The sequence below is a fragment of the Maylandia zebra genome, linkage group LG20 (genome assembly GCF_041146795.1).
Source record: "Maylandia zebra isolate NMK-2024a linkage group LG20, Mzebra_GT3a, whole genome shotgun sequence".
Lineage (NCBI taxonomy): Eukaryota > Metazoa > Chordata > Actinopteri > Cichliformes > Cichlidae > Maylandia > Maylandia zebra.
Window position 1 is genome coordinate 2,003,984 of NC_135186.1, and position 19,460 is coordinate 2,023,443.

The window sequence follows — 19,460 nt, forward strand, 5'->3', positions numbered from 1 at the left end:
TTTGCAGTGAAGAAATGTGAAATATACAACAGTCGTTCATACAGATGATTTGTTTAACAGATTTCTTCCAAAGGACCCAATCAAATGGACGTAAACGCCTCTGTGGCTTTAGCCAGATTTAAGAGAATGGGGAAGAATTTCTTCCATCCTGCTGCCCTGTAATTCGAGCTGCATGGGTATTGCTACATCAGTTGTACCATAGGAAGTGCAGATCATACCCTTTAGCACCTTCTTTGCTATTGACCAGTTCTTTAATTACACAGCATTAGGATAGGCAGGATGAGATCAGCCTGAAGGCTGCTGGGAGTGTGCGCTTTCCCCCATGGGAGACATCCCCTCCCTCTGCAGACTGATTTACAGCACCCACAGGCCCCCGGCACTTAACAATGGACCTCCTTAAGTGAGGTAGATGGGGAGGAGATCAGAGAGGGGGAGATAACACTCCATCTTCATGCACAAAGTGCTGAAATCATCTAGGTTTGAAATCATCTCTGCACGACAGACTGATCATGGAGTCAGTCCAGAGGTAAAGTGTGGGAGTGCTGCCTCGTCCTCAGTCTGGCTCACTCTATCAGGGAGGAGAGTTCTCCTTAAGACTGATGGCCAGTTCTCTACATGCTCACCTCTCCCCTCAGAGGGATGCAGAAAAAAACATAGGCTTGACAAACTGAAATCTCCCAAACAACCGGTAAATCTCAGCTAACTGTGTACGCCGGGGCTCGTGTCATCACGTAGGTGGTTCAGAGGTTTAGGAAAACAAGTGCTCAGCAGCAGAAAGCCACTGTCTCCTACAAATGTTTGGTTGCCCTCTGATCAAACACATCACAGGCTTGCTGCAAATGACTCAAACCCTCCTAACAATAGCTCCTGCTATCTCCTTCTCCCCGAGGTGTGGGAGAGCCTTTTCATCTCAGGCTTTGATTAATAAAGGAATCGCTGGTTGGTTGAAAGCAACGATCTGCCCCCTACGAACATCCATCATGCGTGTGACAGCCCACCTCTCTGCGTTAATTAGCACTGATATTTAAGCTGTCTGAGGCGTACCATGACTGTCAGCGTGCGGTGCTGCTGCTCATCATTAAAATTTCAATCCCTTTGCCCAGGTTACTCCCATTTTCTGTGACACCTCAGTGAACACGTCCTAAAACGTTCACGCAGAAGCACGGGGCCACGGCAGAAATGTAAAGAACGGCTAAAAAAGACCTTTAAATTACAATAATTCATGACTCTGTTGGTGCACCCTGCCTTTCTCATGCATTTGAGAGTAAAAACATCAATTTGACTTATCACACTCGCTCAGTTATTATTTGATATTACATGAAAGAGTCTGACATTAATCTAAAGTTCTTGTCAAACAACGAGCAAAGAAAGTGTGAATGCATTACTTATTAATGATTACCAAATATTGTAATATTCTCTAATACCAGGAGCTATTATTCAAGAATAAATTATTTATGCAGCCGATTCTTGGTTTATGTTATAACCAAAAGGCATCCTGCACCAAAATGAGAACTTCAGCGGGGGCAGAAATAAAGAATTGCTGAATTAAACGAACATTTTTAGTCAAAGGCAGCCATCTTATGCCAATCCATGGACAAAATGGCTTCCAAAACGTACGCAAAGTTGGTGTAGCGGCGTCCATAGGGTGCCAGTGCACGACTCTCACCGTTAACAAAGTCTAGTAACTTGTGAAAGTTAAAAAGGGGTTGTCTGCCCACCTCAAAACAATCTCTCTAATGGGAACGTTCAGTCATGTCATGCTTCATATTGTCCCATATTTAGATGGCTGCCAACTCTTTTTTAATTAGTGCAACTCAACAAGATTAATTAGCCTCGGCACATCATTCCCAGTACTCAAAATACAACACAGAGGAGAAGAGGAGCGAAAGCTTTCACCCGTCTGACGGGTAACGAGGGAAAAGTTTGTATTCAGCCCATGTGTGCGATGATAGATCCGAATCATGAATATTCATACGTGAAAATGAACCCCGGGAACGGTCAGAAGTTGAGAGCTGAATTTTCTAAATTCCCTCATTGCAATATGCAATTAATTAAATAAGAGAAACTGGATGTGGGGTTAATGAAAACAGTTCGACTGCCTGGCATTTATATGAGTTTCATTTACCAGCCTCGTCTTGGTGGTCCTGGTGTCTTACTGGGACACATGAAACGTGTTTTTAAGGCTTCTAATCAAAACTTGTGCCTGTCAAGTCAAAAATGTCCACTCTGACAAAAAAGGGTTAAGTCACAACTTTGTCTGAGTTCCTAATTGGCAGGCTCGTCCAGTACTGCCAGGACACATCAAATGAAAGATGAAGAGAGCAAAGCGTCCGCTGGTTTCAACAAGAATATAACAGGAATAAATGAATTATATCAATTCAAATATCCTACAGTATGTGCTGCTGATGTTGGTCATCTGCTACAGTGCTTTCAAAGAAAAAGTCAAATGTTGTTCTGTCAGGATATCTTTGTTTGCAAAAAGACTTCCAGTCGTGTGGAAGTCTAAAGGAAAACAACCCTTTTCCTTTAATATCGTTTATCTGAAAATGAGTGCGGCTGGTGTGGAGCGTAGACTGCTTAAAAAGTTTGTGTTTACGGTTTGCTGAGGGAAACTGTAGTGTTTTATTAGCAAATATGGGTGTCGTTGCATTATATAGATTTTATGGATGCATCTTGCTAAAGAAGCTTGCTAGCATTGGCTAATAGCATGACTAATAACTTGATATTTCAACAACAATGAAGATGTATTGAACTGGGGCGAAACGTGACTCATAGCAACTTATACATGATCTCATACATTGAGCAGCATATAGGGCGCCCTGTATGCTGCTCAATGCCAAGAAATGAAGAAATGCCTTTCAGTCTTTTTACAGTTGGGTTTTCCCCCTTTTTTTTGCCAAATGCCTGCCTCATTTCTCCAAAGGCAAAAAACCTCAGATTTCATGATTTACCATCTCTCCTTCACTCCTTGCAGCAGGTCCAGCAGGTGGCCTGCCTAACACGAGAGGCCTTCAATCTTCTCACACCAGTGAGTCTGTGGTATGTAACTATTACATTATGTGAAAGCTTTTGGTTGCTAGTCATTGTTGACCGTAGAGAAAAACACTACTAGCTTTGTCTATCATGTCATCCTTCCCAGAGTAATAACAGCATCCTTCTCTTATTCCTCTCTAAGCAGTTAAAATGGTTTAGCTCTGCCGAGGAGCAGACGTGGCAGCATTATAGGTCATGACATGAAATGAAACAATGTAAAATGGCCAATTGCATTAACAACAATCAGAAAGATAAATAAAAATGAATCTGAAAGTATCTGAAAATATGCTCTTTCTAACACCACTACAGTTATCACCTGGAATTCTTTTCTAAAACTTGCTCGAGACGTTTACAGATTTGATTGAAAGGTCTAAACAACTGCTTTGATAGATTGCCATGAAAATTGGTACAAATGTCCATGTCTCCCTCACAATGACTAATGACAATTCTGGTGATCTTTTGACATCGTGAACACTGGCAACTCAATCCACTGCTGTGCTTTGGTATAGCCTCAGACTATGTTGTCTCTTTCACTCAAGATCACTGTTTTCTTTGCTGTAAAAACATATTTCAGTTTCAGAGATCCTTGGCGATCACTGCCCTGAGAAAAGATATTGATAAGCCATTAACTTTATGTTCCAAAGACCAGAAACACATGGGAGATTCTGTAGTGTGAGGTTATCAAGATGCTAAGCTTCAACCGAACCGTTTCCATGAACTCCAAACTGTAGACTTGATAAAAGAAGCCTTTTACATATGTATATATTACAGAACAGACACAAATAACATGATCCTACAGAAAAGACCTTGTTGTTAACTCTATACAGGTATATTTGTCTCAACCCCTTCCAACACACACTCAAACAATCCATCACTCCTCTGAGTTCAGAGGGATCATGTCTCTTTAAAGATGTAAAGCCTGTTTTCTTTCACTGACATGGCACAATGTCAGAGGGCATGCTGTGTAACCCCAAGTTATCGAGTTCAACAGAAGGTCTTTTATGAAATTATGCAATCCCACTTGACAAGGCAAAACCAGGGCTTTCCTCAGTCTCTTTATTTTCCAACAATTTTCCACTTGAGCAGACATCCTCAAGTGTGAAGTGAGAGAGTAAAGAGAGGGATTTGATTTCCAAGGGAAACGGTGCATGAATTCACTAGAGGTTGATAGACGGAGCAGGGGCAGTCATGCTATTTACCCTTAAGAGATTTCCGTGGGTCAAGGCTGTTACAGGGCCACATTCTCAGTCTTCTTGATCTTGTCAGGATTGACTGTCAGGCTGATGAAGAGATAGGCTGCAGATAGATGACGGTGTTGCACGAACACTGGGGCTGCAGCGAGCAGATATAGTAGTCAGACTCCAAAGTGACTTTGGCAGTTTGCTGCTGGTGATCAGCTTAGCGATATAGTGATTTATTCCATCAGTTATGATCTTCTGACCCCTGAGTCACCTGAAAATCTGCTCATTATTGGATGTGAGAGATGTCTAATGAGAGTAGAAAGAAAACAGCTTAAACAAATGAGGTGAGAAATAAGTTTATTTATTCCATATTTGTTTTTTTATGCATATTCAGGTAGGAAAACACCAAATCAGAGGCAGGAAGATTAAACGAACACTTTACCTGTTAGCAGCCCAGTTTGGGACATACCAGTTATAGAGATGGCTGCCTTTGTTTTTAATATAACACAACCAGAGGGCACTCGCCTTGCTCAAAGCACTATGTCTAAATAGAAATCCTGATCCAGTTACTCAAAAGAAACCCAAATAGTAGCAACTCGCAAAGTAGCATGCAGCTTTCTAACATTACAGCTAAGCTGAGGGGGACACCCATCAATGTTTACATCCTGTCATGGTGTCACAGCCTCTAACCACGAGTCGACGCACCCTTCTGTCAGCAGAGTCATGCGGTTGATGGGTGTATTTTGGTAGAAAAGTAAATGCTCACAGCAAGATGTTTTGTTTTTTTTGACTAACTAGATCTATATTTCTAGAAAGAGACACAGTTCATCCATCTCTTTTGTTGCGCTTATCTTTGGCCAGTTCATGAGGGCAGCAGCCTAAGCACAGAAAGAGACGCAGTGGAATTCAGTTCCATTACATTCAATTCAATTTAATTATACTAATAAAATATAAATCATAATAAAAGGGGCCTCAATGTGCATTATGTTGTAGGGTAAAGATGCTACAATAATACAGAGAAAACCCAAACAAACAGACAACCCTCCCATTCTGCTTTTAAATATCCAGGAACCACAAGTAAGCCAGGAGTCTGAGGGTGAAATGCTCTACTGGGGTTGATGTGGTATTATGAGGTCTTAAGATAAGATGGGGCCTGATTATTCAAGACCTTGTTTATGAGGAGAAGGATTGTAAATTTGATTCTGATTTAACAATGAAGAGACGCCATTATGGGAGAAATATGCTGTCTCTTTCTATTCCCTGCCAGGACTCTTGGATCACCGCTGCTGGGTTTTTTCTTTCAAATGTATTTTATTGGAATTTGAACACAGAGGTATTTAGTTCACGCATTCATATTCCAGAGAAAGCAGAGAAATCTACACCCAGAACCAGGCCGACTCACAACAAAACAGTACACGGCAAAGGTAAAATATGTAGTTTCATTTTGGAGTGAACTATCCCTTTAAGTATATTGCTTTGTGATCTATGTAAATCATTTTCAATAGAAATTTAGTGGTCTTTTTTTTAACCATACCACACATTTCTCTGTTCTTCCTTCTGTGCTCACAAGAAAGTCTCCTCTGCTCTTATGATGTAAGGACTATTATACTCCAGTGCCACCTCCCTTCAGGGATAAGATTTTACGATTGCAACCTGACACCGTTTCTGTGTCCTATAAGCGACAGAGCTGTAACTCACTTCAAAGGCAGGAGGCATCAAATCACAGTGCACCTATAAATTAACCTGTCAGGTCTTGGCCAATAAGAAGGCAGCATTAAATCTCAGCTGTCACGCTGGCGGCCAATGGAAAGACGATGGCAGTAAATCTGTCAGGGCCGCTCTGTTAACGGTGTTGTGGTGTGGTTGGGGAATCCACGGGGAAGGGAGGGGAGAAAGGGTAGATGACAGAGGGAGGAGGGAACAAGCTGGGGGTTTAGAGGTATGCCACAGAAAATGCTTTTTCTTTACATTCTTGAGCTCCTGCACACTCACACACTTACACTGTAGTACAAGAGAGTGGATTATCCAGAGGATCCTCTTTTTTCCATGCAAAACAAGACTAAACATGAACTGTAAGCCATGTTTAGTCTTTGACGGATGCGGTGGGAGCTGAATAACACCAGCAGAAACGCTCATAAACCGTTACGGCCAGCATGCCGGAGTCCGATGTTGACAAGTGAAAATGACTGATGTTCCTTCTTTAGCACAATTTTGCATCATTTTTGGACCAAAATGTAGTGCTGACTGTTTGATAGCCGCAGTAACCCAGTAACCTCTGACTGGTGTGACACAGCATCACCAGAAGCATGTCCTCCAGAGTGCACCCTGCCTGCAAGGGTCTGGAGGAGGCAGTTGAGCACATCCTCTTACCAGATGTGAGCCAGCTGTGCACCTTTACAGGATGGCGGAGTTGACCCAGCCGCTCAACAAACTTGAACAGCCGTGCTTGAGGATTTTGAGTTTTTGTTGTGCAGCAACAAAGAAACACAATGCGAATGCTGGCTGGACGCAGCAATCCTGCTGCATCCAGCCACTGGCAGCATTTTCGGAGGATTTTCACCATCACTCTTCTGAAGCATGCTTTCAGTAGAAGAGTAATGCACTGCTCTGGCACAAGAGAACTGTGGGAAAAACAACAGAGGGAAAACACATCAGGTGGAATATTTCCTCGATTAACAATGCCCTTGGTGGTGCACTTTCATTATCCTATCAAAGTTGAACATTTTCATGTAATAAATCTTACAGGTATCATAAAGTAACCGGTCCTGCAAAGGCAATGCCATTCCATCCCCAAGAAAAAAAAGCTTTCCCTTAACAAACCTCACAATTTTTTCACCCAGTTGTAACAGCATCCAATAAAGCAGACACATTTGTGGTGACAGTTTTATTTTACATCAACAAAAAAAAAATTAAACATTAGCATCAGAATTTACCGTCATCTTATGTCATTACTATGAAAACTCTTTTTTTTTTTCCTTGGGAAACATAAATAGTGGGCTGACTTATGGCTAAAGCAGGCAAGAGTGCAATGGTGGAGGTGTTGTTTTTGGCTGGCTTTCCTTGAAGTGGCTATGATTCTCTGTTCTATGGGAATCCATAAACAGACCCGGAGAGGGCAACTGCGGTCATAAACCACACCAGGCTGCCACAATGCTGCTGAGGCAAAGGGAGCAGGCCCGGGCCCATACCTCCTCTTCTCTGCATGCACGCATTCACACATGCAGCCGCACGTGCTTCGAGCAGCCTTCGATGACCTATTTCTAAATGCTGCCTTTGCAGCGATGCTATAGATTTTTGATGGTCTCTTGTTATTATTTTAAACACTGGAAATGAAGGCATGTGAAAAATGAGCCAGCGAGGGAGTGATTTCCTTTCATATTTTATTTCAAAACACTAAAGCAGCATCATTATGTTAGTAATTTTATATACTGGGTGGAAATGTGAAAGCAGTAGAGGTAAAATGGCCTTGTTAATTTTAATACAGTGGGTCATCCAACATCATTTGGTCTTGCCCTTTGCTCCGCTCAGACAGTATAATGGCACTTCCTTTAATACATTTACTGTACTGCATCCAACATGCTGTCATTGTTTTCCCCTGTGTTGTTTCTGGTTAGCAGGACAAGCCATTGGATGGGTGCTTGGGCCTATTGACTATGACATAAAGAGTCTGTAAGCTTACAGATGATGATAATTTATAGACTCTAATTTAGAAAGTCACTCACACACACACACACGCTGAGCGACTCTTTCACTGTATGCATTGATCAATTACAAGGCTCTGAGCCCACACGTCTCTGACAATTTTACTGCATGTTATGTACAGCATGTCAAGCCATGGCGTTTCAAACTGTTATACTCATTCCTATATAATTAATATAAATTACCTTGCTGGTTTTTATGATGGTGCAACTGTAATTAGTGGATGAAATCGCGTCACTGAGCTGCCGATGGTGCTGCAGGGCTATCTAGATGAAGAGTGAGGGTCTGGACGGGCACCTTGGGTGGGGATCTGGTTTAACCCTCTCTTTTCTGCATTGTGCCCTCACTGGGATTTCATCTAATTACATTTACTGCTGTCTACTTCAGCTAACCTCATCCTCTTTAACCTTCATCTCCCCACCCCCTCCTCCTCCTTCAGTGAAACCACACACAGAGACATCAGCTGTCCTCATTATACCACCAAACCGCTGCGATAACAGTAAACTGGTGCAATAATGGAGTCCATTTATAATGATTACCTTTCCTTTTCTTACTGCTTTTTATCCAGTAAAACGCTTAATAATCACAAGTAGCATCATCATGGTCTCCATTCAGTCGATCTGTGCAGCTATAAAGAGCCACAGATTCAAGGACTGAAACAAACTGGGGCAAAGTCAAGACACTGGGACCACAGCTCACACCCAATAACCGTTTTCATTGACTGCACTACTCTGTTTAGTAAAGACAACACACATGCATGCATCCAGGCAAAAACACACGCACACTGTTGTTTTTTTAACAACCGCTGTCACGAAGCCTAATACACAGTATTTTTGATATGTTTCAGGTGTTTTTTCCTTTCGTTTTTTTGAGCTAAGGAAACATAAATATTTTATTTCTAACATTGAATTAATCCAAATATCACAATTGCTTCTCACACTCTCGGGTTATTTTCTCACGAGATTTTTTTTTCCACAGGAGGAGGTATAAAATTTTCCATGGGGCAAATCAAAGGTGGAACGCTAATTTACCTTCTGGATTCCAACATTACCACAAATGTGTGTGATCCTTTCAGCAAACTCCTCCAGGCCACAGACACCTCTACATCAAGCGCATTTGCTCTGTCAGTTTCTTACTTTGATGTCTGAGCAAAATTACTTAGATATCCAGAACAGAAACATTGGCAAACTTCTGACATATGACAGCTTGTGAAAAAGCCTACAAACAGTAGCTCGATGACCTGAGACCTGTCACAGCATGCAAAGGGCTTCAGGATAATTTATGTAATCTAAAGTACGAGGAGAGAAGAGACTCTAATAAGGCCTGCTACCAAACGTGGTTTGGATTAGACATGGATATAAGCACATGGTTTTCAGCACAGCCAACACAAATCTCTGCTCACAAAGAGTACTTTGAAAAGATCAGAATTGGAACATATGGGAATACCTCGCTGGAAGAATGCAGATATATCATTTTCTTGTAATATGCATCAGGTACCAATATGATCTAGTGCCTATACTCGTACCCATTCCTCTCTGGGGGGTTTCCTTCATTTGCATTCAAATGAGCACAAGCTCAGCATATGAAGGTGGTGGGGGGGTACATACATGGGAGCACACAATTCACGGTGCACATAGCAGCTCTCAGTAGTAAAGAAATGAATCAGGGGTTTCTCCATAAAACTTCTCATGTCACAGTACCGAGTACTATGCAAGTTCCACAACAGACCTGCATGGATGAGTCTCCTCCCGTTCACAGTATTTTTGCACTTTGTTGCCAACGCCAGGAGATGGAGCCCTTGAGCTTCTGTTATGTATTTAGGCGTTGAAGAACAAAGAACACTTAAAATGTTCAACTCTGAAATGCAGAAGCTGTTAAAAGCAAGCTAAACTTGAAGGTGTGAATATTTTTAAATAACAGAATTATGAATGTTAACAAACAGTTCGCGACTCTTAGTCTATGTGCAACAGAGTACTAACTAATATTAAAGCCACACCATACAAACAGGTAGTGTTTGGACACATCATGGCTTTTCCCATGCCAGTGTCAGATATTTATTAACTGTATCTGCTGATGGAAGATCCCATACAGAACTTAATGACTACAATAATACTTTAATCACAACACCCACGTAAATGAAAGGGACAGAAACTGACTGGATTGTTTTACAGTAATGTGGAGGAGGTGGAAGGATGCAGTCCTGAATGACACAACTGTTATTGTAAGGAGACACGTGGAATGTTGTCACAAGCTATGATGGTGTTTATTAACATCTTACATCTGTATACTGTTTTTATAAACAACCAGCTTCTTTGATGAAGACAAAAGAAAAGAAAAACCATAACAGAAATAAAAACAGGACAACCATTACTGGAATGTACAGCACATCTTATCCCCACATTGAGCATGTTAAACAATGCACGCCTGTGCAAGAAAAAAAACAGAAAATGAAACTTTGTCAAGTAGTCCTGGGAGTGTGACTGAACCAGCGGTCAGTACTGTCACAGCGTTAACTGAAGGAGTGGAAATCAGAGGAAAAGGAATATGTAGATCAGTGCTGTGAAATCTTGGCTGTATAGTGGCTCGATGGTATTCTGGTGCAGCCATGACTCTTATCGCAGAAGGGACCACTTGATCTGTTCTTTGGCAGACTGAAGTACCTGTGGAAAAAAACACAAGCTTGACCAAAGAGATCACATTGACTAAAGTCCGACTTTACTGGCCCAGAAAAGAACGGCTACCCTTAGGAGAAACAGTACCAAATAAAAGTAAAAGAAAAACACAAGTGGCACGACCAAGGAAGATAAAGTAAGCACAATTAAAATAAAGTTGAAATCCTGAGAGAAAAAAATGATGAGCAAGTGATATGAATGAAGGAAAATATGCAAGAGCTCATTAATCATCTTAATCCACTGAAGGAAAGCCGAATCATAACCATAAAGCATGGGGACTGGGCACAGCTATTAATCATGGCCAAAGGAGGGGTGGTAGTAGCCAGTCTCAGGCCTCTTAAATGACAGCATTAATCAAGAAGAGCTCACACACACACACACACAGACACACACACACATGTAAGAGCTAAAAGACAGGAACCACCGCTGGCTACCTACCACCTCACCACTGAACAAATGAGTAGTCATGTACCCTGACGTGCATATGACACAATGCAAAATGCGAGCATGGATGAGAATGAGTGCAATGACCTTGCATTTGCAGGTTTTGAAGAAATTAGTTTTAACAGTCAATAAACTAATGGAGCCTTAAAACTTTATGGGAGAGAGAAGATCAGAGTTCGAATGTTTTTCTCACCTGGGTGACTGTCTGCTCTGTCAAAGGCACATCATCACCCTACAAGAACAATTACATTACTTTAGCAGCAGAAACAACCGATGTCAAAATTGGCTGAATGTTTCAGAGGAGAGCAACTTACTCTAAGAGCCACACGATGCACAACCTGCTGTGGGTCGCTCTCTAAGATCACCCTGCAGGAAATGCACAGGAGACAAAGTGATGTAAAACTCTAAAAGATGACTGACAAGAATCAGAATTATCAGGTTAGTTTTACTCACCCGCCATCTACAATTTCATCCACAGCCAAGAAGAGTCCCTCCATATTCTCCAACAAAGCTCTCCTCTCAACATTTTTTCTGCAGTTAAAAATATACACGTTAATTTTAGTGAAAAAAAATGTGCCTTAAAAAAGTTTGTATGTTTGTAAATAACTGCTGCAAAAACATACCTCAACATCTGACTGAGCGAATCAAAAAGGCAATTTAGAACAGCCATAAGCATGAGCTGTTGAAAACAAAAGAACACATCAGAATCGGTGCACTATATAAGCAGTTCTTAAATTACAACAGTGTACAAATAAAAGCCACTTTTTATTGAGGCTAAAACACTTGATTCGTTACTAAAGGTTCAACAGTTTCTTTTATTTATATTGGTTTACTTAGGACATATTTGCTAGAGTCGCATATATCGTGTGAGAAAAAACAGGGACACAAAATACTACTAATACATTTGAAAAGCAGCTTATAGCCAAATCATGATAGCAAATTATACGCTTCTACAATTTGCTTTAAAATTCTATTCGGTAAGACAAATACAAAGTTACATATGAGGAGGGGGGGGGGGGGGGGGGGGGGGGGGTTATCCTGACACCAAGTTGGAGGGAGTGAAAAACTTAAAATTCAATAATTTACTATATAACAAAAGCTGAACTACAGAATGAAGATGGAAATTAAGGCTCAGCCTCACACGTGTGCTGTAGCCTTCAACTTTTCTACCCTGCGACGCGCACAAGTGAACGCAAATATCACGTCATCAGACGATCTTTACCCACCAGGTTACCCACTGAAGTCTGTGTCAGAGTTATTAAACTTTTATATTTTTCATTAGTTTTAATTTTTTATTTCATTTTTATTTTCAATTCAATTTAAATAGATTCAAATCTATTTAATGTAGTTCTTTTGGTTTGTAAATCTTCAGGTTTGTTTATCAGTTTAATAACAAAAAATAAATACAATTAAAAGATTAAATAATAATAATAATAATAATTCAGGGGTAAGATTTATTATTTTGGGTAAGATTTAAAGAGTACTATTGTATTGTAATATTATCAAGTTGTTAACTTATTAATATTACAATATTAATAAGTTAACAAATAAAATGTGACTACCCTTAAGAGTAAAGCTGACTTTTTTAAGTTTAATTTAGTTAGCTTTGTAAGCAAACACAATTTTTTCAGTTAGTTTCTGTGTTTTTCAAAAGCCCCCCTCCCTTTTTTTTTTAAGTTAACTAAAACATTTTCTCCATGCGTAGTTTTAGAAATGTTTCAATAATGAGGAACCAAATGACTCTGTTTATTTCCAGTTGTCTGCCACGTGTGAGAAAGGGCAGCGTTTCCACTGGACTCACCTGGAATTTTATGGACTTTACTTGTGAAAACTTCTTATGTGGTTTAGTGCAATTATAAGGTTCCAAGTGCAAAACAATAATAGTCAAAACTTGCTCATGTACCGTGATTCACACCATTACTCAGGCTATCACAGACTGGATGATGAGGCAGGATCCATATTCGGCATGTGCTGTCACTTTCCTCAGCACAACATAAGCAAGTTTCAACTCCTACTTAAAAAGGATTCATTACAAAACTTTATGGTCATTAAACTTACCTCATTTTCATGTGAACTTCCAATCACGTAAAAGAAAAGGTCTATATTGCTCTTGTAGACGACAGTGAGGCCTTCAAGTAGTGCTATCTCACCTAAAGAGGCATAAAAAAAACAACCATGCTCGATATTAGGTATGCATTGAGGCAAAGTAACTGTTTTTAACAGTGTAAAGACGACTTACTGTCTGTTCTGTGCGTTTTGTTGAATATGTTCTTCTCAAATGCCTTCTGCTCCTTCACTGTCGGGTACGTGTCATCATAATACTGCAGAAATTAGAAATTAAGTCACATTTAGATATTAGTCTAAAAATTACATCCTTTTCACTAGTTTTCATTTTTATTATTAGATGATGACATTTTCTTGCAAACAATCAACCCAAAATGAGAAAACGAGACAATAGTGAGTCATACATGTTTTAAAGGTTTACACTTTTCTAAAGTAACTGGGAGCTGTTTAGCACATAATTTTTAATCAGGAAAAAAATACAGCATTTGTTATGGACTGAATTTTGTGTTTAATGTAGCTATGTGAGAATTTACAGAATCAGGCAGTGTTTTTGTTTTTTTGGTGGGGTTTTTTTAGGTGGCAATTAAAAATTAACTTCAGAGTAAGAGTGTTTCCATGATTTTTCTTTGAGTTCCTGTGGGCCCCTCCGCACAAACTCAGAATATTTAATCAGAATTAAAATTAGTGCAGTCTCAAAATAACTTGACACCATTCACAAGAGTTTGACAGATTATAGGCCAATAATTAATTTACATGCGTTTAAATATCAGCAGTGATTTTTGTCCAGTATTCACTGTTTCGCAGAAGATCACTATTTGGCATTTCACCGGCGTTAATAATAATGAAGTATCATGATGGCACAGATGTCTGAAATTCATACCTTGGCGTAAAGCCGGTCTCCATCGTTGTCCAGAATGAGAACAGCTTTGACCGTGTATAAGGACGGTTCCTGTGAAGACAGCACACGTTAGGCATTGTTTATCCTACCCAGGAACGAATTCGCCTTAATTCTTTAAAAATGTGGCAACTCGTATGTTAAATAATAAACATGAACTATCAAAACTATGCAAGTAAATTGAATAAATTGGGTGTCGACTGGCGTCACAAAATCAGTCTAAATGTTATTTAAAAGACTTCTAAATCACCAAATCGTGAAGGAGACATGACAGTTCCACATCATCAACAAACGCATATACGAGCTAACTTTAAAGATGCTAGCTCCTTAGCTAAAACGGCCAACCCGTTTACTGTAGTTAGCACTGGGATTATTCGCCTGACTCTACAAAACAAAACCGCGAGAAACATTTTGCTAGTAAATACTTATGTGAAGTACTAATGAGATAACGCTGGTGGCTTTTACATCGTCAGAAATGAATAAATGGGCTAACATTACCAGTATGGGAGAATCCATCTTCTTTCCTGTTAGCAAACCAGCTACCGGGCTAGCAGCATTAGGCTACGTAATACGTACAGTAAATGAGTCTCTTTCCTATTGGCTGACGCGGTGCCGTATGTTGTGCGTGCAGGGCAAAGATCAGTTCACTGCAGAGCAAACAGCCTCAAAAGCGATGTGGTTAATAAAGAAGTACTTTCAGACTCGCCTGTAGTTATAACACATTTGCCCTTTAAGTCGGAAAAGTCTGAACCGTTTAATGGCCCAAACGTAAAGCTAAACAATATATTAACTAACTTTATTACTGTAATTTCGGACTGTCTCCTGTTACTGTGTAAAACTTCAAACTATGAAGATTACTAACTACAATAGAACTTAAAAATTCATTTGTGGTTGAAACCGTAAATCCAAACATGTAAATGCCTTTAGTAGCTCGTATGAGCTTCTTAAAAAACACGTGTAAGTCAGGATGTTTATTTTAGAGTTCACATCCCTGCAGAGCTTACTGTAATTAAACCTAATGACTAAAGGTGGTTGCTGTTTTTGTAGGACTTAGTGGTAAATCTCTCGTTTTACAAGCCATTTTAGCTTGCTCGTACTCATCAACATCTTTTTTCAGTATCCTCCTACATTTAACCAACTCCAATTATCTTAGTTCCCACTTCTGGGAAGCATTTGGAAACACAGGCTGATGGGGATTTCCCTCTATCTAACTCCATAAATTACATCATTGTTTGGCCTTACTGTAGGATATTTTTGGGCTTCAAATATCACTGAAAAGCAAATAATGTCCAGCCATTATTTAACTGCAGAACGTGTATTGTGAGGAGATACCAACTATTCTTATGCGTGCTCACAAGAGGACTGTGGGAAACTATGAAATGTTGCAACACTGCAGTATGCTTGCACAAATTTAGCCACTACGATTTCAAAATTGCCTTGACCAGAGAGGAAACTGTATACTGCCTTGAACTAGCTCATACTAAAAGGTTAAATATCGCCTGATATTGTCATGCCATCTCATCCGCAAAGTTAAACTTATTTTTATTCTTTTGTGTTTGAAAAGCATCACAGTGGTGACGATGACTGGCAAAGCTGACTGATGTCTGAAAGTTGAATGATGAATCAACACATACAATGAATAAACAGAAACAAAATACCTACTGTATATAATGACTGTAAGTTTTCTGGATGGCATATGGTACTGATTCAGTTTACCTAAAAAAGAACTGGATTGATTATTACAAAAAGTAAGTGGTATTAAACATATACACCACTACTCTGTCATGAAAACATCCTAAATAATAAAGTCTGCACCGGAAAAGCATGATGTGAGGAAACTGATCGCTAATAATCTCTCTTCAGGAGCTTTTTTCGAGTTTCATCAAGTATTTACCTTATTTTTTAAAATTATCAGCAGTGTTTTTTTACGTAAAAGATTAAAACTAGAAAATAATAACATTGCATTATATAAAAGTGAAGTATTTTAATAGTATGGGCTGTTTCCCTCTCGCCACAACATGCCAGCAACCACAGCAGTTAGCAGTTCCCTTCCTATGAATCAAGTGCTCCTTTTATCGGTGTAAAACAGAGCTTCCGCCAACCAACATCCTCCTTTCCCTGCCCCCCCCCCCCCCCCCCCCCCCCCCCAATATGTGTTCATTATCAACCAGACTTGACTTTCATTCTGAAGAGCACATTGACCGAAAGAATACACAACCTGTTTCCAGAGGAATGTGATGCACTGCCTAAATAAAAAGAAAATTGCAACCAATTTAAACATTATAATGAGTCGAATATTAGAAGTTAAAAATGAAAAATGTTCTTATGCTTATTTTTTAAAAACAGATGGAATATCTCACAACTCACACAGATTGGTAATAAGTAAGCAACATAGAAGATGCTCCCAGAGAGTCTGAGTGTTTAAGATGAAAACTGGAGATGGATTCAACACTCTGTGGAGGCTCAGTAGGCATTTGCTTCAACAGTTTGAGAATTTCTTTTGTTTAAGAATTTGTATATCTCATCTTCTACCATGGTAGAGATCATATAAAAGAATCAGAAAACTCAGAGAAAGGCCAATATTAAAAATGACATTCTGCAGTGGATATCACTGGATGTGCTTGGAGAGACTTTTGAAAAAACATTTCCAGTAAAGTCAGCTTGTTGTGCATCCAAAAAATGGAAGTTAACATACTACCATTCAAAAAAATAAATAAATTTTAAAAAAAATCCAGAAACAGCAATGTGCACCATTTTCTTTCTGCTTGTTATCAGCACACAGTTCAAATAGATATATGCAGGTTTTGGAGAAACATATACGGCCAGTGCAGCTCCGTTTTTCAGGTACATCTTGTTTATTTCAGCAAGACAATGCCAAATCACATTCAGCAACTATTACAAAAGCATGGCTCCATAGTAAAAGAGTACAGTTGCTAAACTGGCCTGCTTGTCCATACATGGCACATAAAATACTTACTGTATTATTAAACAAAGAATAACACAAAGGAGGCTCCAAGCAATTGAGCAAATGGAATCATATATGAAGTAAGAATAGAAAAGCAATTCATCCCCTCCGTTCCCAAGAGCTTGAAGAATCTCTTGAAGAGACCCGGTGATGCAACACCCCGTCGAGATATTTTTGGAAAAGCGTTGCTTTGTATTCTTCAGCAGTAACATTTCTCGGGTTTAGTACTTGAAACTATGTCGTTTTTGTAACGTTTTCAGTCAAATATAGATGTGTACAAAAACTGCAACTCATTGCATTCGCTGTTAGTTCACACTGTACAGGGCATGTCAACTTTTTTTTTGAGAAACACGCTTGCACAAAAATAAAAGAGGCTCTCAATAAATAATCAGGCAACGCAATACTGCTGTTGCAAAACATTATCTTTATCTGAACATCTTGAGATAAGCACAGGCACTATTGAGACATTCAGAAGAATGATGCTGCATGTTCAGGTTCCTCATTTTCTCGTTCTTATGTCTGGTAATGTGTGACCATCGTGACAAACAGAGCTACTGATGCTGTGTGAACGACAGACCATTGCGCTTCCAGTTAATTTCCAAAACGATTATTAATCTTTCAACTTTCATGCACATTTTTTCATTCTGTCTGCCACATCGGTATCAGCGATACCTGTGTAACAACATCCTATAACATGGGTTGCATTTTCAGTCAGATACCGATCTGCATATTCCCACTAACGGCTGCACACATTACCTGATACATGTCACCCCTTTTGTAATTTTTAGCTTTTTAGTTTTTTCTCAATCAATATAAAAAAAGAAAAAACTTAAACTGCCCTCTCTATTTTTTTCCCTTCCCAGAAACTGCCTCCAAAAATATTCCCCTTTTGATACCACAACCCATTGCACACATCCATTTTTTTTTTTTTTTTTTTTTTGGTCATGAGGCGGTTTTTCCCACTCATGTTTGCTAAAGCTTTCTGAATACTACAAAAAAAACCAGAGATACCACAAATCCTTAATTTTTAATGAACATTTTAACGACCACGTAAAGAACAGCAGACAAATCATTTCAGATTAGCGTCAATACAAAACGTAACACACATGAAGCAAATCTAAGCCTGAGCGACTCAACTGTGGGCAGTTCCCAGCCAGCACCTCTGGCCTGTTTTTTAAGCACAGTTGTTTGGAGAACTGAGCTACACAATAAGTAAACTCTGACAGCCATGAAAGGTTCAGGCAAGCTGGAAAGCAGAGATGTCAAAGACTAATTGAAGCAAACAAACACAAACAGGGAATGTGGGCGTTGACCTGGGAACTGTGTCCAGATTCAAAACCACTGTGGTTGCAGTAATAACAGGGTGCTCTTTGGCATGCTGTGGCAGTGGTTGAGTCAGGGGCTGGGTGCTAGGAACTTGGGTTGGGAAGTCCCTTCTTTGATTCCTGGTAGACATTCACCTTTCTTGACTTAGTCAGCCACCTAGTTTTTCCATCTTAGAACAATGAGAAAACACTGTGATTTATGTCTCAGTGGGATGTGATATTATATTGGGCCATACAAAACCATCCATGTTCCCAAAGCTTGTGAATGTACAGCTGAATAAAATTTGTAACTGTAGCCCATCAGTGTATATTTAATGTTACATTAATTAACTCAAATGTAGTTATCATCACATTTACAACTTTTCTCTGGATGTTTGTGCAGATGTGTAAAATTTTCATTTTCATTTAAAATGTTTTGTACGATGATAGATAGACGTGCGTGTGCATGCGTGCATGCGTGTGTGTGTGTGTGTGTGTGTGTGTGCATGCGTGTCTGTGTGTGTTTTCCCGCTTTCTGTTTAACAAGTTAATTCAGCGACTACAGTTCGAGGAAAGAAATGACTGTGACATCGGTTTTCAGATTCACATTTCTGAGAAATTCTGCGAGCAGTTCTCCAAGCATGTGTTTACTTCTGCTTGCTTTAACAAATACTTGAATCCTATACAAAGTATTAACATATGCGTCTGACACAGAAGCTGAAATAACAGCTTCAAGTGATTTGGTGCCATCGATGAACGAGTGAATCTAACCATTGTGTTGTACACAATGTACGCGGCAAGGGGTCTGCAACAGAGGAAGAAAGATGCCAAATATTTAATATGGCCCAGATTGGTTCCAAAATCATCATTGTCACTGTGAGGCTGCCAGTGCTGTACACACACTACAACACAATAAATATGAATTACTCTACAACACGATAAATATGCATCTCTATCATCGGGAATTGTGTGAAAAGTTTTGCACAATGGGGCAGTTTCTCTATAACACACAGCCTTTGTGAATTCACTGTTCACAGTGCTGCAGATCAGGGCAATGAGGGGATTTTTTGTTAAGGATTGTAATGGTCACTTGCTATGTAAGACACGCTCCCCTCCATTCTCCCCCGGCTCCTCTCTCTCCCTTGGCGGTTGCTCTGCCAGATAGAGGAACAATGTAGTCTTTCTTACCTGTTGGAGGGTGTG

The 19,460-nt window shown here is 39.7% G+C and overlaps 1 protein-coding gene across 1 annotated transcript; it reads right to left on the reverse strand.

Annotated features, from left to right (window-relative positions):
* Nucleotides 1-9,921: 9,921 nt before the first annotated feature.
* Nucleotides 9,922-14,639, reverse strand: copz1 (COPI coat complex subunit zeta 1). Its single transcript, XM_004558814.6, has 9 exons — nt 14,487-14,639; nt 13,974-14,042; nt 13,269-13,350; nt 13,088-13,179; nt 11,653-11,708; nt 11,483-11,560; nt 11,344-11,395; nt 11,223-11,261; nt 9,922-10,573 (listed from the first exon to the last, which is right to left on the reverse strand). Exons 1-9 carry the CDS (start codon nt 14,502-14,504, stop codon nt 10,526-10,528), a joined length of 534 nt encoding a protein of 177 aa, XP_004558871.1. The 5' UTR covers nt 14,505-14,639; the 3' UTR covers nt 9,922-10,525.
* Nucleotides 14,640-19,460: the final 4,821 nt, after the last annotated feature.

Bases quoted from the DNA above. Each gene is read 5' to 3' on its own strand.
- copz1 (XM_004558814.6), bottom strand. The intron at 11,561-11,652 runs GTATGTTTTTGC...TTTTAACTGCAG, and splicing joins TCGCTCAGTCAGATGTTGAG to AAAAAATGTTGAGAGGAGAG. The intron at 11,262-11,343 runs GTAAGTTGCTCT...TTGTTCTTGTAG, and splicing joins TGCATCGTGTGGCTCTTAGA to GGTGATGATGTGCCTTTGAC.